The sequence below is a fragment of the Epargyreus clarus genome, unplaced genomic scaffold (assembly GCF_041222505.1).
Source record: "Epargyreus clarus isolate Ecla_fem2 unplaced genomic scaffold, WU_Ecla_fem_2.2 ptg000024l, whole genome shotgun sequence".
Taxonomy (NCBI): Eukaryota; Metazoa; Arthropoda; class Insecta; order Lepidoptera; family Hesperiidae; genus Epargyreus; species Epargyreus clarus.
In genome coordinates this window covers 10493838-10521117 of record NW_027332231.1, presented here as the reverse complement: position 1 = coordinate 10521117, position 27280 = coordinate 10493838, and the positions used below count along the sequence as shown (strand labels likewise).

The following is a 27280-nucleotide window of genomic DNA, read 5'->3' as shown; positions in this document are numbered from 1 at the left end:
GTATTATACTTTTTGTACGTATCAAATATTTTTTCGACTTTCGTCCTTGCATACCAAATGAAAATTTGTAAAAAAGTTAAAGCAAAATAATAGTTTATTGTTGATATGTTTGTATCCTATATAACCCTTGTGTGCATATCCTAACCCTTGTGTTCTTTACGAATAAAATTCGTAACCTAATATTGCCTTGCAATAAATAAGACACGTTCTTGTCATAAAATTCAGTAACTGAAAAATATTGTTTGTATTGAAAATTACCATTTACCAATGAAGCCCTGTTGCTCCTTAAAGGAAGCAAAGTGGCTTTTTTAGATTAGTCAGTCTTTTCCTAACCTGTTTAGACTTCTTAAAACGACTTCTATAAGAATTACTTCATCAAATATGTGTAAAAAGCGCCTTAAAATATTTATTTCTAATTCAATGAAAAAAAAACGAAGTTACGCAATATGATTTGTGATTTGAACTTAATAACGTCAGTCGGCTCACTCTGTGTGATATTTCATATTGCCTGATGCTTATGTTTCTAGAAAGTAAAAACGTGGTAGAAATACGTACTGGCAATATACTCTTATGGTAGAAATACGTAGTGGTTTGTGCAGAAATAGAAATAATAAATGAACATATTTTTTTATATTGCAACACTAATGTGCTAGCGATCCAGTGATTGTGGAGCTCAAAATCAACATTTTTGCTATTATTTTCATTTCTAGAAACCATACAATATTGATAGTGGGTGTAATTATTTACGTTAAATTAGTGCTGCATCTATTTGATGATGAATATAAACGTGAATTGGTTACAAGTGAACGTTTTGCTTCAACATGTCGGACCAAATTGATTTAACTAACAACCTATGTGTTACGGAGGACGCCTTTGAGAAATTTCAATCGGAATCAGTTTGCGATGATGATGAATTTATTACATTGTCAGATATTGTTCCGCAACCGCAGCCGACATTGGACTTGACTGCGTGTTTGGACGAAATACAAGACGACGATTGTATTGTCAGTGGACCTGACCTGCAGCCAAATACAAACATTGTGTCGGTGTCAACCACGAAAACAAACCAACAACAACAACAATTAGCTACAACTATGCATAAGCCGCGGGAAAGTGAAATACATTCTGATATAACAACAGGGAGTACAACTGAGGGCACCTGCGTAAATATGCCGCAACGTACTACTAAAAAAGTTACGAGACGGAAAAGTACATTTATAAGCGAGCTACGAGGTTCAGAAGATGTAATACATGTTGGCTCGTCAGTATGCAGCACGCCTCAGGGTGCGCCGATTTATACTTTAGAATGTACGCCCACTAAAAGCGGTACAAAAAGGAGAATTACATTACTTAGTGATTTACCCAATGTAGACAATGTAGTACATTCTGATTTATTAGTAAGCAGCACACCTCATGATGTCTCTAAAGAAACATTACAATACACACCTCCTAAAAAGATTACACGAAGGAAAAGTGCACTTGTTAATAGAGTAGACGATAGTGAAGAGTTGATACACTCTAGTTCTTCATCTACCATCAATAATTCGGATGTGTCAGATAATACGCCAACTTCAACTCCTATAAAGGGTACTTTAAGAAAAAATAGTATTTCTATTAATTTGAATTGTTCAGAAAATGTGAAAACTTGTGATGATAATAATCAAGGTAGCCCATTAAAAATGGGCACTAAAGACAATTCAAAGGTTGACAAAATAGACTCTAATGTATTAAATAATAGTGAGCTGGTTAGTACTAGAAAAAGCAAAAGGAGGATTTTGATGAGGAAACAAAGCCCTGAATTACCCGTAAAGAAACAGACTAAGACTTCTATACAGACAGATAATACCAATCAACGTAAACGAGGAAGGCCAAAAAAAATAAATAGTTCTACTGAAGAACTTTCTGCATCAAAGCTGGATACAAATATCACAGTACAGGAACCTGAATCTCAGCAAACTCAAGATGATGCTAATAACTTACTTGAAAAATTACCTAATGAACCTGCTAGACGGATACGACGAACAAAAAGCTTAGCTGTGTTTAAAGATAATGATAAAATAGAGGAATCATTGAACTCTAGCACTGATTTTTCAGTTACAGATACTGGAAAGCCTCAACGAAAAAAACCTGGACGACGTCCAAAACAAAATAAATCAAATAAAATTGAAACTACCTCGAAAAAAAGTTCTTCAAATGTGAATAGTAAAACAACAAAAAAGAATGCTTCTGAAAAAAAGTTGGTTGATCAGAAATATGATAAAATTGAGCGTGAGCTTGAAAGAATATTATCAACTCCAACTAATATACCTGAAGATAATAGCGATAATACACAAGGTAATAATGATCAAGAGAGCAACACCAATCAAAGTGTTATAAAGAAAAGAGGAAGGCCAAAAAAGCAAGAAAAAGAATCTACCCAAGAAAAACTTGAACAAAAACCAGAAGAGAAACAGGAGGAATCATCAAATAAAATAGAACAAGAAGATGATGATGATGAAACAGATGACATGTGTTTGAGTTCATTAAAAAAACAACTTTCACCAGAAGATGAATTAAAAGAAACACTTACATTAAATGTTTGTAACGAAGAAGAAATGAAGGAAAAACACATAATTAATGATCTTAAGGAAATACTCGAAGATGATACAGAACAGGCACCAAAAATATGTGATGTGGATAAGCCATCCACATTCATTGATACCATTGTCACTGAATCTGCGGAGATGAACTCAACAGAAGAAAATGTTACAGTATCAAATGAGCCTGAAATTGAAAGTCCTTCAAAAAGGCCAGTACGACGAAAAGCAAAAAAAGTATTTCATTATGATGAGGGATCAGATGAAGACCCATTTGCTAATGTTGAGTTATCTGATGATGATTTAACAGGAAGAAAGGGAAGATATTATTCAGATGATGAATACATACCGGGTAAAAGGAAAAAGGGAAAAGCTTATTCAGAATCATCAATGTCTGAAAGTGACGAATTTGAAAACCTGGAAGAAGTTATTTCTAAAAAGCAAATATATCGAAAAAAAGGAAGAAAATCAGATGAAGCATACCCTCATAAGAGAAGTAAAAAACTGGAACAAAATACAATAGCTGATGTAACATCAACTGCAGCTGATACAACAACCCAAAATGATGATGATTTGGAACGCTCACTTCAGTCACCAGACATAACAACCAATGAGAGTTCAAATCAAACGCTACAAGCATGGGGTACTTCACATGAATTTGAGAATTTTATAGTAAAGAAAATCCAAGGTACCAATTTACAAATAAAGAAACTGTCTGGCACAACTCCTCAACAGACTGCAATAACACCTTTGGAAATACCAGTATTGGATCCAAACGAACCTAAAAAAACTGTGGAAATTTGTACTCAGACAAATGCTGTTACCACTAAAACAGTTGAAGTACAGACAACGGCTCCTTACGAGAGTAAAATGAAAACAAAAGTTCCCTTAACTGCTGAACAATCTGTAAAAGCATGTGAATTTTTAAAAGGCATTGTAAAAACTACTTCTGACCTTGGACAGTTAATGATACAAAAATCTGAAGACTTTATCCAAAAGAAAATTAATACTAAGAATGTTACTGATACAACTAAGATGGATTACTGTGTCCAGAAATCATTTTTATTGTTCAAATTGGCTAAGCATAATTTAATACAAATGGAAGAAGATCTAGCTAATGAATATGAGCGATTTCTTAGGACTAATGACATGTTACAATATCAAGAATCACCTAAATGTATTACAGCAACTCCAAAACCGGTTAGTAGTGACAGTGACTGTGAAATAGTGGAAGAACCAGTACCTGAGAACAAAAAAGAAAAGTCCAAGTTTAATCTCAAGACTGTGTTCCTAAACAAAGAACTTTCTATAAAAATTGCAAAAAAATCTAATGAAGAACCCCAGACAAATAAAGAAAAGTTGAATATAAAAGGTAGACACACCGTCTGGATTAATGATTCCATAATGGTAAAAAAAGTGAAACCTACACAGTCTTTTTTAGCCCAGGACAGCCGAAATAAAAAACCTCCTGATACTTATGTAACTGCAGAGATGGTAAAGGACTTTTTCGACAATTATTATAAAAGGCAGCAAATATTATCAGCGTGTGCTCCATTTGTATCACCTGAGTGGCTAAATATGAGACAGATATGTACTTGCAATTATTTCATTGCACAGTTAAATGATATATCTACTGCACATTCTCCAGTTCTTTTTATGCCACAACCAGATCCTCAAGCAAGCAATAGCATCGTAAATAGAACAAAAAATCATATGTTACAGCCATTGTCATTACAAATACTATGTACAAAAGTGTTGCAGAAATGTATGTATGAACCAACTAAATTTCAAGAATATTCTTGTGATAAGAATACAAAGCAGTTACGACAGGAACAAAAATATCAACCAAAAACACTGCTTAGAATGTCACTCTGTGTAATATCAAAAACACTTGCAAAAAATGACCAATGTAAGGTGACAGAAAAAACGCAATCACAAGACTGCCAGAAGACAGACGGCGTAAGATCTGCAAATTCTTTAAAGGCTCTATGCCTGGATAGTATGAATAAATTTATTTACGAACCTACTTTACTTTCGGGTGATTCGTCATCCACCTCAAGTGTACCTTATGTCGAAGAGGATATGCTTCAACATAATTCTTTAAAGGCTTTATGTCTGGATAGTGTGAATAAATTTATTTACGAAACTACTTTACTTACGGGTAACTCGTCATCTACCTCAAGTGCAGCTTATGTTGACCAGGATATGCTTGAATATAAACTGGCAGAAAGACCTTTCAAAAGCAATCTTACCTCCAATAAAGAAAAAAATAAAAATTTAAAAACATTATTTTCACTTTGTGTGGAATTGATACAACACATTCAGTTATCTCAAGGAAATGACGACCACTTTAAATTTGATAAGAAGTTAACATGCTTGAATAAAATTAAGTCATTGAAAAGTATTGCACTTGAAAATGTGAAAAATTTCATATACAAAGATTTTTACAGTCCCAACAAAGTGAATATTTTAAATGAAACCACAGAGCCAGCTAACACTGAAATTTGTTCAGAAAATGAATATTTTTCTGATAACATAGAGGAAACAATGGCATTAACGATAAAATCCGTAAACACACTGTCTGATGATATTTTTTCAAAAATACCAAATGCTCTTCATGACAACTCCTCAAGTCCAGAAAATGATGACTCTAATTATTCTGATTACGATCATTATGAACCTGATTATGAAGAATGCAATCAACATAATAACTGTATAGAAGATAGTAACTGGGTTTCAAAAGTACAATTGCAAGAATTAAGATCTTGTTTAGACTCTGTTGATGATAAGCGATCAAAGACACCAATGACTTGTATGGACTCCAATGAGGGCTTTGTCAGTGCTCAAATTAAAGTAGAACCCTTAGAAGAAACCGCGGAAAATGTAGATGATTCAATTGTTAAAAATGAACCTGTGGAAAATTATAATGACATTGTCAACTTTACACCTTTAATAACTAAAGTAGAGAACACTGATAGATCAGTTGATAACGAAGACATTATTACTCAACGAAACAGCACCAGTTATGATGAAGATGCTTTTGAAACATTTGCTAGTACTAACAAATTGTTGCAGCTAGCTTCTGATTACAGTGTGGGTAATGATGAAGTATTTAGTCAAAGTGCATTACGAGTGCGTAGGCAACATGAGCCTGATATGGATGATGATTTCGACACAGATATGGGTCTATTAATCCCACAACAAACTGTAGAGCTAGCTAAGGGAAGACTAATGGAAAGTAGCTCTGATGAAGGGACAGATGTTCAAAAAAATTCAACAAAAAAGAAACGTAAAGTTAAACCTAAAAATACGCGCCAGAAAAATAAGGATATTTCGACAAACAAAGATAAAAATACAGTTGAAAATGCTGTTGCTATCCTTACAAGAAAGATGCAAGAAAAAATAAGACAAGAAGAAAAAAAGGATGAATCTTCAGATTCTGAACTTGAAAGTTCTTTGGCTTTACGACTAGGAAATTATAAAAAAGCATTGTCTGAAAAGGAAAAATCAAAAACAAATAAAGATTCTGAACTTGAAAATTCTTTGTCTTTACAACTAGGAAATTATAATAAAGCTGTATCTGAAAATGAAAAATCAAAAACAAATAAAGAAGTAGACAATCAAATTCAGTGCAATGATGTAGATTCAACAGAAAATATAAACAATAGTATACTTAATGAAGGTAAAGAAAAAATAAAGGAGAATAAAGTTTCAAATACCAAACGAAAAAAAAGTAAAGGAAATAACCTTTTAGGTATTAGCAACTCAATAGACGAAGATGCATTTGTTATGCAGCCTGACGCGCCAGTTGAACTTCTAGAATGTGAGCCAACATTACCTATGCTGCACGATGATGATATGGATAATATGGAAATGGATAGTGGGCATCATCAAAGTCCCCCACCAGATGTGCGGACGTCACCAGAGCCACTTCCATACACCGAAAGACACGGTTGGAAGTGTTTTCAAGTGAACAATAATGATACTAAACTATACGAACATGCATACATCCAGTTGGAAAAATTACCAGAGTCATTTGTGGAAACGTATTTTAAATATCAGGGAATGGCCAGCAAAAACAAGCATGACACTGATGTTGACAGGTATTATGCTATTGCAGTGTTGTATATATTTATTATGGTTTATTGAATATAAAGATATGATCGATTTTAATTTTTTATTGTAGGTTAACAAATTTGAATACACTTCATCGTAATTTGTCGAAGGATAACAAATTAAAGAGTAAAACAAATAAAGTGTTGCTGAATGGGCAATTAAAATCGAAAGATACGGAGAGTTGTTCTGCGCCCGGTAGCCCTGCTAACGACGACCACTGCAACGAATTTTCTCCTTCTGAAGACGAAGGAGCGAATATCGATGATGAAGTAGCACCACCTGTGAGTTTCATCGTTGTTTATATTTTATTCATAGTACATAGCTTACCTATATTTCGGAATTTGCAAACTAAATATTACTTTGTTATTTTATACAAAATATTACATACAGGATGTACATCAGGATTCAGCTTGTGGAAAAATTATAAACAGCAAAGGAGAAATATTTTTATAGTTATTTTGTTCAATCTATAACTGCATGTAATGTTTTTGTTAATTGGATTACCATTTTTAAGGCGCCGCACCAAGATGCAACTGAAAACGCAATGGCCAAAAATTCTCTTATGAACGACCCCGAAAGTGATTCAGAAAAACCCAGTAACACTGAGGATATAGAGAAACCTAAAAAAACAGGCAAAAAGAAAAAAGACGAGGAAAGTCATACGATAACTACTAGGTCTGGGCCAAAGTCAAAGTATAAAGGCATAAAAGAGATAGACTCCTTGATGTTAACTGCTGACAAAATGATGAACAAAGAGTTGGCGCTACTTCACGCCCCCGTGTCGCTCAACGAAAATGATCCAGATGTTAAAGACACACCAAAAAAATCTACTAAATCCTCATGCGTAAGTATATACTTATATTATTACCTATATAGATACATGTATATTATTTCAAATAATTTAAAAATAATTTTTACATTTCAATCTTTTAAATTATTAAAAGATTTTATGGCATAATTTACCAGAAAAGTGCATCAAAACAACAAGGGCACCTTGAACGCGCTAAATTGGACGAGGACTCATCATCGGAAGAAGAAAAACAATGGGTTACTACAAAAGAAAAACTGTTAAAACGGTTGGAAAAGAAACAAGATAATCCTAGGTATGGTGTAGTACAGTTTATGTTAAATATCACAAAAATAAATACCGTTTTTTAACTACCTTTTTGAATAGCTTGCTGTTTACTGTACGAGTGATTTGGATTGATTTTCTGTCTAATAAAATATTGCTCAATTGCTTAATACATATTCAATTGTATTGACTCACCTAGTAATATATTCTATATAAAGGATTCGTCTTTGAACTTTTCTCGTGTTTTAGCGTTGACGACGCGAAACGTGCTAAAATCGTGAGCGAGTTTATTGAGAGGCGTGGCGATGCGCCGGAGATCCGAACGCGGGGGAGAGCACGCAGCCGACGCTCGAGCAAGAAGTTCTTGGAGCGGCAGAAACAAATGAGGTATGCTAAGATTATTGTATAGGCCAAAAAATATATAAAAACTTATTTAAGCTTTGAAGCAGATATCTCCAAAGTATCTTATAAAATGAGGGTAATGTGTTATTTTAATTAACATTATCTTTGTATTTCGACTTCCGAGACAGGCTATTAGCAATAAATCTAATAATTTATCTCGATGTTGCAGTGTTCTCAAAAGAGAGTTATTTGGGGAAGCCGATGCTTCGTACAAAGGGAAGAAGCATTCCCAAGCATTTGGAAAAGGAAGGAAGAACATAAGAAAAGTAAGTGTTTACATATTTGTAACTATATTATTTTTAAACCGTATTATTATTATTATTTTGTGATTTTTTTCCTGAACGAAATAATTTATGTTTTGTATGATTATTTAAATTTGTAAATTTTATAACAGGTTATAGATAAAAAGTCGTTAGCGCGGAGCACTGTGGTCGCGAACATGGAGGAATTTGAGCGAAAACGCCGACTGAACATGCAACAAACAAAACTGGTGAGGTTATATACCAATCTGCTTTTAAAGCGGTCGTTTATAATAATTAGCTTGTTCGGTAGATATTACATATTATATATCTTGCTCTTGGGTAACTATTTCAAGTTTCAACAGGTTTGAGGACAGGAAAAAAGTATAATTTTCATTCAGTTTTTTAACTCTTAATATTATGATGGTAATGCAAAACATATATAATTTAATAAATACAGTGAAATTCTTGTTATTTTTCTTATTTCTGTATATTGCCATTTCCTATTTCTGTAATTAAAATGTATGCATAGATAAATATGATGACGTATCCGTCGATAATACTATTAGCAACACATTTTCGCTTACGTCTTACCACTTTTGCCTCAGTAGATATATTTTTAAATATTTTATTTACAATTTTTAATGGATAAAATTAAAATATAAAATACCAATTTTTGAGTTCTGAATATGCCATACATATGCCAACTTAGATCAGAATCAACATTTTAATATTTTTATTTCAGAGGGAGCAGCTTGGTTGTGAGGAGGGTGTGAGCGTTCTAGTTATAAACGACGAGGTGTGCCTCGAATATGACTTTGAGCAGATGTGTCCGGTTGTTACCGTTCACCCTTTCTTCACTAAGGTTATGAAGGCACATCAGGTACGACAAAACATTATATATGTATAACTAAACTATATTTTATTGAGGAGTCCGAAAGAAATGGCGTCCTTATTTTCGGCTAGGCTTTGTATTTTTTTTCTACTGCTAACTTACGATCGAGTGATCTTCTATTTCATAAATTATACTTTTCTTGTCTGTGTTTTGTTGTCCGAATTTATTTCGCTGCCCATGTTAAGAATTCTAAAGGTAGAATTATTTTCAAATTAATTTTATCATCATCATCAACATCAGTCTAGCAAATTTCGAAGAAAATCAAAGATTTTAAAATTTGGGCATTACTTACTCATCCTTGATTTTTGTGAACATCGACAACTACGACACCTAGAATCTACCATAATAATAACAATTGCTAAACACGCTATTTATTCATTATTTTTTATTGACTTTTAATAATTATTGCTCTTGGCTTTCCAGTACGAGGGCGTGAAGTTCATGTGGGACGCGTGTTTCGAGTCGCTGTCGCAGATGGAGGCCGGCCACCCGGGCGGCGGCTGCATCCTGGCGCACTGCATGGGGCTCGGCAAGACGCTGCAGGTGTTGGCGCTGCTGCACACGGTCAGATCAACTACACTTTGTTTTATTTACGTTAGGGGAAATCCTTTAGGACAGCAGTCGGCAACCTGCGGCCCATTATCCACTTCTTGTAGTCCGGCAAGTCATCCTAGAACCTCTTGATTGCGGACTGCGCAACTTGTTAGAACCCAATTTCTCGTCAGTTTTATTTTTCGCGGGCAAAATTTCAAGGAGTATTCCGAATGCGAATGTAGCTACTATGTGGCTCGTGTTACCAAAAAGTGATGTGGTTGCCGATCGCTGATTTAAGGCTTAGGATAATAGAGGAAACGGAAATCATAACTTGTCAAATTTAAAGAATGAAAATGTTAACTTAAAATGAAAATCGTCATTACGAAAATTTTATATTTTTTCGTGATCTGCTTGTCACCAAGTCCCATATTATTTAAATAATAATATACTTACAAATATGATAACTTTGATATGCAGGTATTAACGCACCCACGCGTGGGCATGCAGCGCGTGCTCGTGTGCTGCCCGCTGTCCACTGTGCTCAATTGGGTAGATGAGATACACAAGTGGATTGGACCTGTCACTAATAAAATAAAGGTATTTATAAAAATATGTAAACATACTAAACTGCATTTAACAAAATAACAGCATGGAATTATTGACTTCTTAAAATTTTGTTTTTTGCTATAATGTTGATGATGATTATGAAGAGAGAATCAATTTGTGTAATTAATATTTTAAACTTTTATTAAAATTCCAAGCAACACAAATTAAGACGGAAACTTCAGGTAACATTTGTCCAAATTATTTACCTACAACTAATTACATTTTAAGAAAATTCTTTGTGCGTCTGTGTAAGTTAACAGACTATGAAAGATCTTCAATAAATATACAAAGATAAGGAATGGTTATTTGAGAAAATATAGTTTGTTATAGTCATCACAATTTAATAGGCCCATTTTGACATATGCCATTCTAATGTCATTAAAGTGTAGAACAAACTTTGTGTGAACGTATAACACGCAATTGGAAAGTCAAATACTTCTAAATATACAATATAACGCAATAATTTGTAAACAAGAACATTTAATAAAATTTATAAATTGTATTACACATTTTAATTCAGTTAAAATGTGTCCAGAAACCAAATTATCCTACATCAAAAAGTATCATAGGGCGTCGTTGCAATGTTATATCACTCGGGTAATTTGGAAGTTTACGCCCATTTCCGGATACAGCTTGCGGCTTCAAACCATTCGAAAGAAACCATAATCGATTAACTTTTAAATAATGAAAACTTAGAATTACCAATCATTATTTATTTGTCCCTTTTTCATCATAACAACAATAGAATAATCGAGACTTTATTCCTAAGTGAATGATAAAATGAAAAAAAAAATACAGGTTACGACAAAACGACTTATTTAATCTTCTAAAAATGATTAAATCTTTAAGTTACGAAATAATTTATTTTCTTTTCTCCTTTTTATTAAATCTTTATATGATTTAGAAAAATATTAAACAAATATTCTGTAAACAAAATTTTGAGTATTGTAATCGTAATTGTGTAATGGTTGTAATCGATTTGTCGTAAAAATCGGTTTCTTTGGTTATCGATTTGTATATCACATGCTTAGTGCCGTAGCGATGGCATGTGTCAAAATGGGCCTATTAAATTGTGACGACTATAATATTGGTCATAGAGTATTATAATATTATTGGTCCACAATCACCGGCGTTCATTCGCTGTTACATATACAAACATATTTTTAATACTTACCATTTTCATTCATAGGTATTCGAACTTTCAAAACTAAAGAAGACCTACGAGCGTGCGTACCAATTAGAGGATTGGTACAACGGCGGCGGGATCTTCATAATCGGCTACGAACTATTCCGGAGCCTCACCACCCTAGACCCTGTCCTCGACGACATACGACCCACAATCGTGAACAAGATCCGGCATGCTCTGCTGGACCCCGGGCCTGATGTAGTGATATGTGACGAAGGGCATCTTTTGAAGAATGACTCGTCGGTGCTCGCGGTCGCCATGAGCCGAGTGGCCACGCGGCGCAGGATAGTATTGACTGGCACGCCGATGCAAAATAATCTGAGGGAATACTACTGTATGGTGAATTTTGTTAAACCTAGCCTGCTTGGGACGTATTCGGAGTACTCGAATCGGTGAGCTCAACTATAAATATGTATTTAGGAGTTCATTTATTAATACTATTTTTTTGCATATCTAGAAAGGCTGAGTCGATTTAATATGTTATTAATTTTCTTCATAAGTTACTATCCTTAATTACATTAAAAAGAACTTTAAACTGCCCTTCTTACTACCTAATTTGCACCGAAATAAAAATATAATATTGTTTATACTGCTTCCAGTTATTTTCTCACCAAATTAGCATTGTCATTAAGAAATACGGATACGACAGATCATTCTTTGATGTTCGCAGATTCGAAAACCCCATAATGAACGGCCAACACAGAGATTCTCTGGAAGAGGACATCAAGTTAATGAAAGCGCGAACGCATATCTTGCATAAAGTGCTAGAGGGCTGCCTCCAGCGGCAGGAAGCCTCCGTCCTATACCCGTACCTGCCAAAAAAACATGAGTACACAGTGTTCATACCGCCTACAGCGTGCCAGTGGGAACTATACAAGCACTACATCATGACGTACGCGTTGCCGCAGCAACAGAAGCAGAAGCAGAGCGTGCTGAAGGACTTCCACGTGCTGCAGAAGATCTGGACACACCCGCAAGTGTTGCACAACTTCCTAATGAAGGACCGCGACGAACGCAATAAAATTAAAGGTAAGCACTTAATGATCGTGGTTATACATATCATTCAGCTGTTATACATGCTGCAAGTTAGGAGTATGTGTCCAAAATTTGTCAATTATGATTGTTGCGTGTGGTTGCATGCTAATTTCGGGAATGTTTACGGACACATCAGCATTTGTACAAGCATGTTAGTGATTATGATACCTGTGTTATTTTTTTATTAAAATGCTTTACAGTAAGAAAGTGGGCACATCACGCTATTTTTATATATTTTTAGTGCAGAAAACACTTATTTTTATTTACGTTTGTATAACAAATTACCAATATTTTACAATACAAACAGTGTTGGCTAAGCAACTGATTCATTACATGTTTAAAGTAAATAAAAGCCTATTTAAGTATTTTTCTCATTCTAGTGTTTAATCCATTACATAACTACAGTCTCAATAACTTATTATTAACTTTTTTCCAGTGGAAAAGTTAGAAGACGACCTCGCGCAAGAGGACCTCGCGGCGTCGGAGGACGTGAAGCCGAGCCAGACCGAGGTGTGGTGGCTGCAGTACCTCGCCGGCGGGGACATGCTGGAGTCGCTCGAGAGCTCCAACAAGTTCCTCGTGGTCTTCCAGCTGCTGGAGGAGTGTATCGCGCTTGGGGATAAAATGTAAGTTGAGGTTATCAAATAAATTTTTGTGCCGTCCACTATGATAATAATATATATATGCTTTATTGTACCCATAAAAGAAATATACACAAGGAAAATTATAATTTTAAAAATACAATAGGCGACCTTGTACCATAACCACTATAGGAATCAATTATATTGTAGCAACCCACAAAAACTTTAACTGACTGAAGGAACTTCCGACAAAAGTTTCTTTTTTATGTTGTGTTACGATAAACTGTACATGCAGTCTATGTTAATTCCATTTCAAAATCAGTGCAATTTCATAGATGATTAATCCGAAAGTAGACACCAGAGATGTAATCACGTCTAATAGGTATAGGTTCAAAAGGTAGCGCTTCGTACCTAAGCAAAAACATGCCTATCTAGCGATAAGACAGACGGGCTACTTGATGGAAAGTATTCACCGACGTCTATAGATATTTGCAATAAAATGCATATTATCATATTTGACATGCATTATAGTATGAATATACTAGAACCATTTTCTTTTTCCAGTTTAATATTCTCGACGTCGCTGTACACGCTGGACGCGCTGGAGTACTTCCTGAAGCGCATCAACAAGTGGAGCCTCGGGCAGGAGTACTACCGGCTGGACGGCTCCGTGCCGGCCGAGGTGCGCCAGAAGTGGTGTCGCGAGTTCAACGCGGAACACAACGTTAATACCAAGTAATAAGAGATTCTTTTTATCACACTTCTCCTGCCGTAGTAACTCCGCCACTGATTTTACCGCCGCCGTATATCGCCGTAGTATTCACGAGCTAAATAGACGTCAATCCGCACTGGCGGTCGAACTGCGACTGACTCTGGCACTCATCTAAAGCCCGCTTCACATTCTCGCGAGAACGCGAAAAAAGCATGAGAAACGAGGATGTAGAGTCGATACGAATCGGGTTTTTCTCCACTACACTATGACCGTAGTGACGTATGCGCTCGAGAGAGATCTACTTACATTTAAATACACTAAAATATCACCGTACGCCATTTAATATATACAAAGAAATAACAGTAACTTCAAAATGATTATGCATTCCCATTCATCACCCATCAACTGTTTGAAACGTATCAGAGCTTGTAAGAGGGCTAATTTTGTAGTAATTTTTATCTGCAATTTATAGTCGTCAGTTACTACTTCCTACAAAATGAATTACTTATTCGTAATCATCATCATCGTTATCTCTCTCTTTCTCTCACTCATCCTATATTTCTTACGCTCTATACATATCTATCCTTCTCTCTTTTTGTCTCTTATTACAAAATGAATTACTTATTCGTAATCATCATCATCATCATCTCTCTCTTTCTCTCTCATCCTATATTTCTTACGCTCTATACATATCTATCCTTCTCTCTTTTTGTCTCTTATTATTTTTACTCTTGTCCCGTCTTACACAATATTTTGAATTTTCCCATTTTCCTATATTAATAACCAACACTCGCGTCGCCCCGCAGATTATTCCTAATATCGACGCGTGCGGGGTGCCTCGGGCTGAACATGACGGCGGCCAATCGCGTGATCATCCTCGACACGTCGTGGAACCCCGCGCACGACATACAGAGCATCTTCCGCGTCTACCGCTTCGGACAGAAGAAGGACTGCTATATATACCGACTTGTCGCCATGGTAAGTATAAAAGATGATTTTTTCGACTAGGTGCCCATAAATCTGTATAAAAAATAGCGAAAACACTTAAAGGAATTACGCTGTCGATTTCTATAAAACTAGTATTTGATATCTATTTTCATAGCCGTATATCGAAAGAGATCATTTTGAAATAATTAACATATGGCATAGAATTTATTAGAATAAAATTTTGAAGTAAGATGAAAAAATATTATTAAAAAAAAATCTGTTATTCTTCAAAAATTTGTTAATTTCTGTCAATAGTGTGCCCGTATCCGTGTATTATGCCTAAGAAAAAATATTGTATTAACTAATAAAATATTTATGTTAACGTTGCAGGGCACGATGGAACAGAAAATATACGAGCGGGCGGTGACGAAGCAGGCGGTGGCGTGCCGCGTCGTCGACGAGCAGCAGATCGACCGCCACTACAACATGGCCGAGCTCACCGAGCTGTACAGGTCAACGATGGTTTAAATATTCGATGTTACATATAATATGGATACCAGCCGTGAATATATTGATACGACCTACTTATACAAATATGTATATATACATATTTTTTAAACGATATTCGATGTTACGTATAATATGGATACCAGGCGTGAATATATTGATACGACCTACTTATACAAATATGTATATATACACATTTTTATATTTTTTAATTATAATAAACATTAAGATTGTTTGTATTACCTATATGGTGAGTAAATAGGTAAGTTAACGGGTATTTTTACCATACACATGCCACTTGTAAACATTTAAATAATTCTCATCAAATACTGCACATAGATGCAATAAAATTGTGCATTTTCCACTTGTCAACTTATTCACGCTTGGTACGGATATATGTGTGTCCTAATGTAATGAAGAATGTAATAAGTTATTATTTTTGGCATCCGTATATAATAATTAATAACAAATATATGCAGTCGATCGTAAGTGGTTGCTACCGCCCATTGAAATCTGTAATTCAATCTAAATAAAATGAAAGTCTTAACTGCGGTCGGCCATAGACGCATTCATCTCATTTGTTTGAACCGAAACGCAGTAACGTTGTATAGTGCTTGTTCTGCGTATTAAGGTCGCTGTTGCTTTTAGGGACTTCTAAGAAAAATACGTGTATTCGCTTTGACGATTTACAGTCAAACCTGGATAAGTGAGAGCTCGAGGGACCGCAATCACTTTTTCTCTTGTAGAGGTTTCTCATTAACGCGAGTTTCTAGCTTACAGAGTTACAGAAGTGGTATGTCTCATTTGTGGAGGTCAATAAAAATACAGCAAATACGACAATTGTAGTAGGCCGATTCTTAACTAAACCAAACTTAGTCTGTACATATTTGATTTCGTAATTTCCCAGACACAAAAGCATTCACAATTTTTAGTTTATCACTTTAATACAATACGCTGAGTTTTCGTTTAGATATTACAACGAAGTACCTACAGAAACTTTCTTAAAATCTGCTGTTTATGAACTGACTGTAGTAAGCTTGATGAATACGTCGGTACCTGCGCACATTTGGCTTTTTGAATAGAATGAATTCCTCGAACTATAATAACAAAACAATAGCAGACGCACATTTGGTCATTTGAAAACAATTAAATTTAAGAATGAGCCATTTATGGTAAAAGTTAACAACACCTTTAACTGTCGCTTATAGAGGTATAGGCAAGTATCAATCTCACTAAAAGGGGAATGTTTAAGTGACAGTCATTTTTCACGCGTGGAAAATGACTGTCACTTATACAGGTTTTATATTTTTCACTTATAGAGGTAATAGGAGAGAAAAATGACGGGACCTGGTAAATATTCTCATTTATAGAGTTTTTTCGCTTATCCAACCCAGTTCTCACTTATGAAGGTTTGACTGTATTCCGAACTGATTTTGAACGTAAACAACATGATTGAACCGAACAGTGCTGTTGATGGGTAGAAGTAGGTGTGGTGTCTCCAGTCCAACCTCAAAGGATTTTACCAACTTCAATTTGCCTTAAATTACCGTATGAATAGGTGCACCTACTTTATTGAAACTGGTCGCCATATATAGCATATAGTGATGCTTTTCGTTTGTGTCCACTTTGTAAGAATAAAACAAAGATTTGTACACCGGATCAACCGGTAGAGTATGCCGAACTCAATTACTATGTATGAACTACTAAATAATTACAAATTACAAATAAATAAATTCATTCATTCATTCATTCATAGTTTTCAAGTCGTTCTAAATTTTACGTTACGTAAACGTTGTTGTGTTTCGTGTGTAGATTCGACGAGTGATGCTTTCCGGTTGTGTCTACTTTTTAGTTATCAAGTCGTTCTAAATTTTACGTTACGTAAACGTTGTTGTGTGTCGTGTGTAGATTCGACGAGGAGGGGCTATCGGTGGAGGCGGGCCTGGCGGCGGGCGTGGCGGACGTGGCGCTGCTGCGCGTGGCGGCGCGCGCGCGCCTGCACGCCGTGCGCGAGCACGACTCGCTGCTGCGCGGCTCGCGCGAGCAGCACCTGCCCGAGCACGAGCGCAACGCCGCCTGGATGCAGTTCCAGCAGGAGCACTCCACCCCGCACCACCTCTCAGGTACCGCGCGCGCTGTACACGACGATACCGACTCGTGGCGGGTGTGGCGCGGCTTTGGATGGCATTGCGCGTGCGACTTCAAGCGTTGCGGGAGCTAAACTCCCTGCTAATTGGAAGCCCAAACGCCGACAAAGGCTCATTTTTTAAATATACATTTTGTTCCATACATTCTCATACTAAACCTTAACCAAGTTATCAATATAATATTCATTGCTTTCAATGTAATTTAGGTTTTAAGGATTATTTTATCCACTAACTCCCTTTATCCTTCTCCTATCTATTGGGTATTGTAAAATTTTCATTGAAGATTGTCTTATTAGCATAATTCCAACATTATATAATGCATCGTATTATTTTATCTACTCACTTTTAAGAAACTATGGATTGAAACTAAATAAATCAATTCACAGAAATACAGAATCGTCTCACGGAAGCAAGTGAGGGCATTCAAAAATTATTAGAAAAAGATATGGCCACGCCTTCCGGGTCTGTCGAAATTAAGACTGAAATAGGCGAAGAACAGATTATAAAACCGATGCCTGGACTGAAGGGAAAGAAAGGGAAAAAGGGAGCAACCGTAAGTTCCGCTCTTCCAGTACAAGAACCTAATATTAAACAGCAAAAAGATTTCTTCTTGGATGCTGAGAGAGAAAAAGCCAAAGTAAAAAAAATAATGGACCTATTAATCAAGCATCAGTTTCATACGAGGAAACAGACGCAGGATATACCTCAGCTCGTGGCGAATGTAAGAAGGATAGTGGACGCCGGGGGCGCCGGCCTCAACGACAGCGACGAGCTCACGCGGAGCATAGCCACTGTCATGATGCAAGAAGACGAAATCGTACCGACAGTGGAAACAACAACGACAGAAACGGAAACAACACAGCGGCCTGACGCAGACTACATTACCAGTGACTTAAACGACACTCCATCTCAAGAAGAAGTAGAAGTTAAACAGGAGGAACTGAAAGAACCAAATGAAAATGATTCTGACGATTCCAACGACTTACTGGTTCCGATCAGAGAGAGGATAGTAAAGCCCTTGGGACGGCCTAGGAAACGTCCCATTGGACGACCACGAAAAGTTCAAGTTTTGAATACTGAACAGTGCTCGCAAAAGGAGACTAATAATGAAGTATTGAGTATTTTAAGAACTAGACTTCAAAAATCTTCCGATATACGAGACCGAACATCTAGTAAGAAATCGTCACCTGCAATCAAAGCACCTGTAAATGAACTGGAAAGAAAACCAAATCTGAAATATGGATCAGAAATTAATCTAGTGGATGATGATGATGATGACGATCATGATACTACTTGTAGAGATGATGCTGTAGTAGAAATTGATTGGTCAGAAGAGGTAAGTGAGAATCAAAAAGAAAAATCTAATAAATCTGCTAAAAAGAACTCCAAAGCAAACGTAGTTAACAAACCGGCCGAAATTAAAAAGAGTGGTAAAACTAGAAGGAAAGCGGCTTTAGCAGCTGCGGAAAATCTAGAGAAACTCGACGACGATTGTGTCGTTACGTTAGACGATGATGACGATGACTGGGTTGATGATAGACAGAGGGGTTACACTTCTATCGGCAAAATTGCTCCAGCAAACAACACTACGGTGGAAGACAATAGTAAAACAGCACATACTGTAAATACGGAATCTACTTCAAGGAAAGTCGCCAAGAAAACCGTAAAGCGACAAGAGGATCCCGGCGATAACAGTATAATATTAAGTGACGATGAAGATTCAGATTCAAATCAAAAACCCGTGAACAAAGAGCCAGAGAAAGCAAAAAAGCCAGAAGACCTAGTTCCGTTGCATCCGTCGATGCTGAGTAACTCGAATTTTATTAAAATAGTCGCATATGCGTATCAGTCCAATCGCATGCTGGATGAGGACGCGGCGCTGTTGGCAGCTCAGTATAGCACGCAGAAGGCCTTGAAGGAAATCGAAGCCACTGGGAAGGATATCATCAGCGGACCCTTATATGACATTGCTGTTAAGGTTTGTATCTATTTATATGCTTGTATCTATAAACTTAAACCAATATAAATCTTTAAAGACGACTCTTTATCCGTACGTCATTATTAAAAAACAATTGTTCACTGTTTCGCCTACCAAAGATCTATATTTGTCAATTTTTGTCTACAAAATTAAAAAAATCGATGAATTTCAATTCGAATTTACTTAAAATTTGTCAAATTAACACATTGAAAGATTATTATTAAGATTATTGGTATAGGTCCTTATTCTAAAAAAAGTGAAAAATATTTTTTTACATATTCATTTGAATTGATTTAAAGGATGAGTGCAACATATTTTTACGTTTCCAGGTATTAGGTTATGATGTATTAAAGAAGTTACATAAAAAGAGCAAAACAAAAACTAAGAAAAAAGATGACGTCTTGCCACCGGCTCCCGTAACTGACACAAAGGAAGTGACCGAAGATTCGAGCAAAAGAAACCTTAAGCCGTCTACAAGAAAAACAGATAAAGCCCAAAAAGATTTTTATGAAGTCGAGATCACCGGAAGTAGAGTAGAATCTGTTTTACATAAGAGAAAAACAGATAAAGCCCAAAAAGATTTTTATGAGGTCGAGATCACCGGAAATAGAGTAGAATCTGTTTTACATAAGAGAAAAACAGAAAAAGTTCAAAAAGATGTTTATGAAGTCGAGATCACCGGAAATAGAGTAGAACCGGTTTTACATAAGAGAAAAACAGAAAGAGCCCAGAAAGTTTATGATGTCGAGATCACCGGAAATAGAGTGGAATCTATTTTACCAAATGATATGCCGGAACAGAGTAACGACGTGGAAATAGTTGCATCTACGTCGCAGGCGTCGAACGTCGTGCCCGTGGGAATGTAAGTTTTTTTTTTTATAATGTTATAATGTCGAACCACAAAGAGTTCTACCACCAATTTATTGGTAGAATTCTTTGTGGTGTTTGATGGAGAATAGTAGCTAAGAACGCTAGCTAAGCTAGTTGTAAGTAATCTGCTGACTGTATCCAAGTGGTCAAAGCCACCTTGTGCATCTGTAGCCAATTGTAAGTAGAACAGTAGTCCTGTCTGCAGTCACAGTCACAAGTACGATGCTAATACCACTAGAACCATATTGGCACTGCTACTGCTGTTTGTCTAAGAAAGTAATTAGGTGCTGGTAATTCCGTCATTCATCGAAATTAATGTTTTATTTATTAATATAGAAGTATACGTCTTGTCTTGTGAGTTGTCCTTGTGTACATGCCAGTTTTCTACTTAATAACATTTGAAACACTAATATGTTCAGTATGATAGACATTAAAGATTTTGGAAAAGTTATTTTAAAGTTTATATTTTTTTACAATCTATTATTCATAGACTAGACAGTTTTATTCCTATTTTATATTCCTATCATTAATTCTTATCAGGTTCAAAGGTTCGGTCTCCATGAAGCACACGACGAGTCAAATGGTCGAAGAATGTATATTACCGGATGACGACGCTATATTGGGAAGTAATAACGAAACATCGAGAATTTATAAGAAACCCAACTCACAACCTTTTATAATAACCAGCGTGTCGTCAAAGAGACCGATAGCGTATTCAAGACCCATGCCAGAGCCCATTGCGCCTGACTTACCACCTCCACCTTTAATTCCGTTACAACCTCAAGGATATCTGACGATATCGGAAGGCAAATTGGTGATGCCACATCAAAGTAACGCGGTAACCGCAAGCAATGTGACGCCAGTTGAAAGTAAGAAGAAATCTTCAGTCAACGATGATACCATTTGCTTGGACAGCGACGAAGAAGAAGCCGTGAGTAGTCAAGTATCGGCTGTCGGTTCCACATCGCAGGCTCCGGCCATTATCCCAACTGTCAGCAGTAGCATGATAAACCAGACACAAATGCCCCTGCTAAGCACTGTCCAAGGTATTCCATTACTTTTGCGACTCAAAGATACGCAGACGACAAACTTCGCAAGCGATTCACCGGAAATTCAGTTAATCAATTCTCAGCAATCAAATTTCATTATAGTACCCCCGTTACAAGACAAATTAGGCCCAAAAATAAATGGCACAGTCAGTGTAAATCCTAGCCAGCAAGCGTCGAGTTCGAACGTGAACGTGAACCAACGCGACTCTCCCCAACCGACTGCTAAAAAAGTTTGCAAGCCGGGAGATATAGTTCGGGTAACGCCAAAAGGAGATTTAGAAGTTTTGACTAGACTGGAAAAGCTTCCGAACAATGTCAAGCCGAAACCGCTGAATAAATCCGTAATGCCTTTAGTAGATCTGAACGCAATAAAACAGAAGGCCAAACAAACTATTATGGAAAAAGTTAAGCTTCCTGGCTTAGTCCCTACGTCAACCTCAGTAAACGATCCTCTGTCGATTTTAAAAGATGTGGTACACATACAGGCGGGCGAATACGAAAAGTCGGCAAGAAAGGCACCATCCAAAACGGATGAAATCAAACTTGACCGAAACAAGAGTGCCAATACTGAACTAATATTATTGAAAACGGAAGCTAAGAAACTTTCATATAGAGAAGTGCCTAAAAGCAAATCAGAAGTTAAAACATCAATTAAGATACCGTATGTGAAAGAGATGTCTGACAAACAACAGCCATCTATTAAAACTAAACATAAGTCTGGAATGAGTTCGCATCAACAATCATCAACCTTAACACTTAAGAAAGCCGTGTCTCGCGTTACGCAAAGCCCGACAGAGAAACCGAAATCGACGGAGAGGCCGAAACTGGCGGAGAGGCCGAAATTCACGGAGGGGCCGAAACTGACGGTGTGGCCGAAACCGACGGAGAGGTCGAAACTGGCGGAGAGGCCAAAACCGACGGAGGGGCCAAAACTGGCGGAGAAGCCGAAACCGACGAGTTCAGTTGTGGTCGGATCGTCGAAAGATATTATTTTACGCGCGAAATCGTCTGGCGGCCCTTTCTTAAAAACAACTTCGTCGAGCAATGTGTAAGTATCTCTTGGTGTTTATTTGGTTAGAATCTCGTCATTTTAGCGCTTCATATTTGACTAAAGAAATTTAAGACAGAAAATTTGTTGCGTTAGTAGTTAGAGTTTGCATTTTAAACACAAATATTTACCAATAGGAAATAAATAATGATAAATGATGGTAGATTAGAAATTAATTATTACTTACTTGACAAGTTCTCATAGGATTAGGAGGATAAGATAGATTTGATCTATTAATTCGCATTTGGCTAGTGGTTGGACAGGCAGTAATTGATTTTTTTTATAATATAGGAGTAGCAGACGAGCATGCAGTCCACCTGATGGTAAGTGGCTACTGCCGCCCATGGACATCTGTAATCAACCCCAGATAGGATTAGACATTCCTACCTGAGGTTGGCCACAGATGCGCCGCTACCCCTGAGGACTAAGCTGGAACGCCTCGGAAAAGTTTGTCTCCCTTACCACACCCTTCAAACCGGAACACAGCAGCGCCTAGCACTGCTGTTATTAGGTAGAAATAGGTGTGGCGGTGGTGCCGCCGGAGTCGAACCACAAAGGGTTCTACCACCTTTAAGACTTTGTATACTAATTTTACTCTATATTTTTAGGCGTTCGGAAAACATTAAAATGCCCGCGTCGGTGCCGAAGCAGGGTGTATCAAAACCGATTGACGTTAAAAAGCGGGTTTTACCGTGGCCAGAAGACAAGACTGCGAAGAAGACAAAGAGTAAGTGTCTAAGTAGGTATTTTATTACAGATATCTTCTGAAAGGAGCCTAGGAATGCACCTCGCATCATATATGCCTATTAAGGTTTTTTTCCATTTAAAAACAGCACGAGAAAAGAGTAAACCAATAAATATTATTCATAAGAATGTTTTTCAACGTCTGTAAATATAGATCTATCTAGATTTACAGACGTTGAAAAACAAATCTAGATCTATCTAGATTTACAGAATTAGTATAGTACTTTGTCATCGAATAATAACAAGCTCTGTGACCATTTAATCAGCTGAAAAAATAGTTGCAACCACGTTGAAAATCTGAACATAAACTAATCATGTTCGTTATATTTTGATTACTTTCGTGGCGGAGCGGTCACCATACAAGTCTGACATGCATTGCGCTTAGGTTCTATCCTGGTCAGACAGATATCGGATTTATCTGATATACTATTTGAAGATGAATTTAGATTTTTGTTTTGTGTCCGGGTGCTTCTGTATTCGTATACGTTCATGCGGTTCATGGCGCTCACTACACAGGAATATTCTTAGCGTGCAGCAGTGGTGGACTAAGCTCGTCGGAGGCCCGGGCGGAAAGTTGAACGAAGCCCGCAATCTAAGTTGATATAGTTTTACAAGCTTTTCCAAATGGGTACAAGGGAATTGGTAGACCTTTGCAACCCTAGGGCCAGAGGCCCGAGGCGCACTCCCCCTGCATGCTTTTTGTAAAATGAATGATGTTATTAAAATAATTTTTTTTTTTTATTGCAGAACCGATGACACTAAAGGACTTTAATCTCGACGATATAGACGACATCATCGAACTAGAATAGACGTTAGATAAAGCTTGTGTATTACTATTAATTATGTAATATTAGATATATGTAAATTATATTACTAACATATATATTACTTTCTCAGTCAGTCAGACTATTCAATATATTACAAGATTTTTTTTCTATAATTTATTTAGACACATCAAAAAATAATCGAATATCTGTTTATAACATTGTAATAAATAACTATTCAGTAATTGTATTCCTCATAGTCACCGAATAGACCGAATTGTTCTTCCAAAGTTTCAAAACAACTGTTATTTGTATTTTTTTACATTGCAGAACATGTAAAATTGTGTGTTTTAACGAGTAAGTGAAAATGTTTGTACTGTGCATTTGATTAATATTTGTTTTAATAGACGTGCATATATTTATACAACTTACGTACCGGTACACACACTGTTATAATATATATTGATATGCCAAAGTACCTTGTAATGTAACGTTATAAGATTGAAAGGAAGATGCTAATTAAAAATAGGAGTGTGTGTATTCATAGAAATCGATACCTTAATTAGCAAATCAGCCAACTCCACTTTTTGTCAAAATGTTTTATTTTATTTATTTTGATTTCGTTCAAAATTAATTAAGGTATCGAAATGTCTTGTGATACTTGATAACATAAATACCTTCTACCAACATTTGTACGTCCTTTAAGCGTTTACCTTAAAATTTGGGCATGATAGGAGCGTATTTCTTTGGAATGATTATTATATAAATCAAAATTAATGTTAAAAAGTTAACAATTTTATTCTTCGGACTAGAAAATACACGCATAGTACATACAACGTCGCATTGTGTCACGTTACGGTGTCGTCCACGACACGGCGTCGTATCATTATTTTTTTATGATTCACGACGTAGATATGTACGACACGACGTTCACGTGTCATTTATTTATCGAGAGTGACAACGGACCACCAAAAAGCTGGTTTGCCAAGACTAATTTATAACATATACTTTATTATAGCCGAGTGTGTGCCGAGCCTCGATTTTTCAGTTTGAGAATACGAATATCTTTTTCAATTGTGATATATGTTGTTCATAAGTGTAATGATAACTTGATTATGCATGATTAATGAATGCTAAAATAAGTACTATTTCTAATTGTGATTTTATTTTTAAACTGTCACTATACAGGGTGAATTTTTCAAACGGGCCTTCAGGGCCAAATCCGGAACTATGAGGATTAGCGAAAAATGCTGAAAGGAGTAACGAGGCCGATTTTACTAAACTAAAACTGCATCATTAGTTTTTTAAAATATCTTTTTCCCTAGCCGGGAATCCAACGAGTTCATTTTGAAAAAAAATACACCCTCTATATTATTCCACCATCTCATAGTGTTGCTTATAAGGATCAAATTCTGGAAAGTAATGTTATGTGACAAATTAAAGGAAAAGGATTTTTTTAAAGAAAATACATATTTTATCATACCTTGGCATATTAATCCTTAAGGATTATACATAACATATGACTTATGTATAATTCTTTAGGACTATATATAAGTGATAACATTGAAGAATTTGTTTGTTAATCAACTAATTCTTCGATATTATGGCCATGACAAACGGCTTAGTATGAGAAAGTAATAGGTTGGCAACTAAGTTTCCGCCGTTTTTAGGATTTACTTTTTAATAAAAATAGATAAGTGATTAATTAGTAAATTCTTATTTATTTTTTGTTGTTTAAAACTTCGTTTCAACGTTGAATATGATTTTCAATATCTCTTTGTTAAGTAATCACTCGGATTTGACTCAAAAAAATCATTCTCGCAAAAAAATAATTCTAGTCAACTTTACATCTGTATTACGAATTTCTATTATAATGTTACAATGGTACAAGATGAAAATCTATTTTAATGGTCCTGAAAATAACCTTAACTAAGTCAAACATAAAAATATAAATTCTTGGAGAACAAAACGTCCGCTTTCGAATGATTTGAAATATTAGGCCAAAAAATTGTTAATACGCGAAATGTTTAAATTAATGAATGGCGGAAACTTAATTGCCAAATTATTATGAAAAAAATTGAATTTTCTTAAAAATGAGGCTTTTCCTTTACTTTGTCATTTATCATTACTTCCCAGAATTTGATCCTTATAAGCAACACTATGAGATGGTGGAATAATATAGAGGGTGTATTTTTTTTAAATGAACTCGTTCGATTCCCGGCTAGGGAAAAAGGTATTTTAAAAAACTAATGATGCAGTTTTAGTTTTTATCAAAATCGGCCTCGTAACTCCTTTCAGCATTTTTCGCTAATCCTCATGGTTTCGGATTTGGCCCTGAAGGCCCGTTTGAAAAAATCACCCTGTATAGTTGTATTATATAACCGCTTCTATTCGAATTGAAATTCTTAGCGAAGTGAAGTATTGAAATGTAAGTAAGGTTGCTATTAGAATAGCGTAACTTTGAATGAAAGAATTACGTAATTTTAATTAGGTATAGTATACAATTATTTTTAAAAGCAGAACATAAATTGTAGTGATTAAAAATTGTTCTGCATTTTTGTTATGACTAGTGATTATTACTGGTATCTCATTTAATTATTATTTGTTAAAAAGGGATTGTTGTATGGTGAACGATACGTTAGACTAAGTACAGATGAGTGGTTTTTGGTTAAGTAGCGCGTAAACGATTTGTACTTAGCCAAACGTTGCAAAATTCAGTTTTATTCGAGTTTAAGAGTATTTTTCGTAAACCACAGAGAGTGGGATATGTTTATGATTCAGATTTGTACAACTCATTGAATGATTAAAATATAAGAATATATTAAAAAAGTATTTTATTGGACCCTAAAACAAAAAAAAAAACAAACGAATACTTCAACTATTATATTCTCTTACATTTATAACAAAATAATTATATTAAAATAATTTATGTTTCTTACTCTAAACGTTAAAGCTGCTACATAGATATAATTTCAAAAACAATTTCATAACATAAACCAGGGGGGTTACTGCCATCTCTTAAAACAATATTATTTTAATCATACTTTTACTTTTTTGCAAGAAATTTAACTTTTTAAGCAAAATATGACAATTTCTGTTGGTTTTATACAATGGATAAGCGAAAAATTAATAAGGGTTTAAATTTGTTCAGCTGTGTATGACGGAATATTTAATGTTTTAAGGAGGAAATAAAACTTTCCTAAACTATGATCGTTTAATAGATGGTGGTAGGCCCCCAGACGTAAAGAAGACTGACCAGTCATTTTATCACTTTCAAACTTAAGCTTAACTT

At 35.7% G+C, this 27280-nt stretch overlaps 1 protein-coding gene across 3 annotated transcripts; it reads left to right on the top strand.

Annotated features, from left to right (window-relative positions):
* Positions 1-635: 635 nt before the first annotated feature.
* Positions 636-26817, top strand: LOC140752241 (uncharacterized). 3 transcript variants are annotated; one of them, XM_073086459.1, is made up of 23 exons: positions 636-6679; positions 6763-6973; positions 7207-7536; positions 7659-7795; positions 8014-8151; positions 8336-8432; positions 8561-8656; positions 9151-9288; positions 9724-9864; positions 10312-10431; positions 10596-10622; positions 11630-12018; positions 12297-12655; positions 13098-13287; positions 13807-13977; positions 14761-14932; positions 15272-15393; positions 17297-17511; positions 17922-19513; positions 19843-20375; positions 20924-22480; positions 23089-23219; positions 23972-26817. In XM_073086459.1, exons 1-23 carry the CDS (start codon positions 822-824, stop codon positions 24031-24033), a joined length of 12786 nt encoding a protein of 4261 aa, XP_072942560.1. In that variant the 5' UTR covers positions 636-821; the 3' UTR covers positions 24034-26817. The 3 variants fall into 3 exon arrangements, with proteins under 3 accessions (XP_072942560.1, XP_072942563.1, XP_072942561.1); XM_073086460.1 differs by having other exon boundaries at positions 637-6679; positions 23089-23207; XM_073086462.1 differs by lacking the exon at positions 10596-10622.
* Positions 26818-27280: the final 463 nt, after the last annotated feature.

Bases quoted from the DNA above. Each gene is read 5' to 3' on its own strand.
- LOC140752241 (XM_073086459.1), top strand. From the start codon at position 822: ATGTCGGACCAAATTGATTTAACTAACAACCTATGTGTTACGGAGGAC. The intron at 15,394-17,296 runs GTCAACGATGGT...TGTCGTGTGTAG, and splicing joins GAGCTCACCGAGCTGTACAG to ATTCGACGAGGAGGGGCTAT. The intron at 22,481-23,088 runs GTAAGTATCTCT...CTATATTTTTAG, and splicing joins ACAACTTCGTCGAGCAATGT to GCGTTCGGAAAACATTAAAA.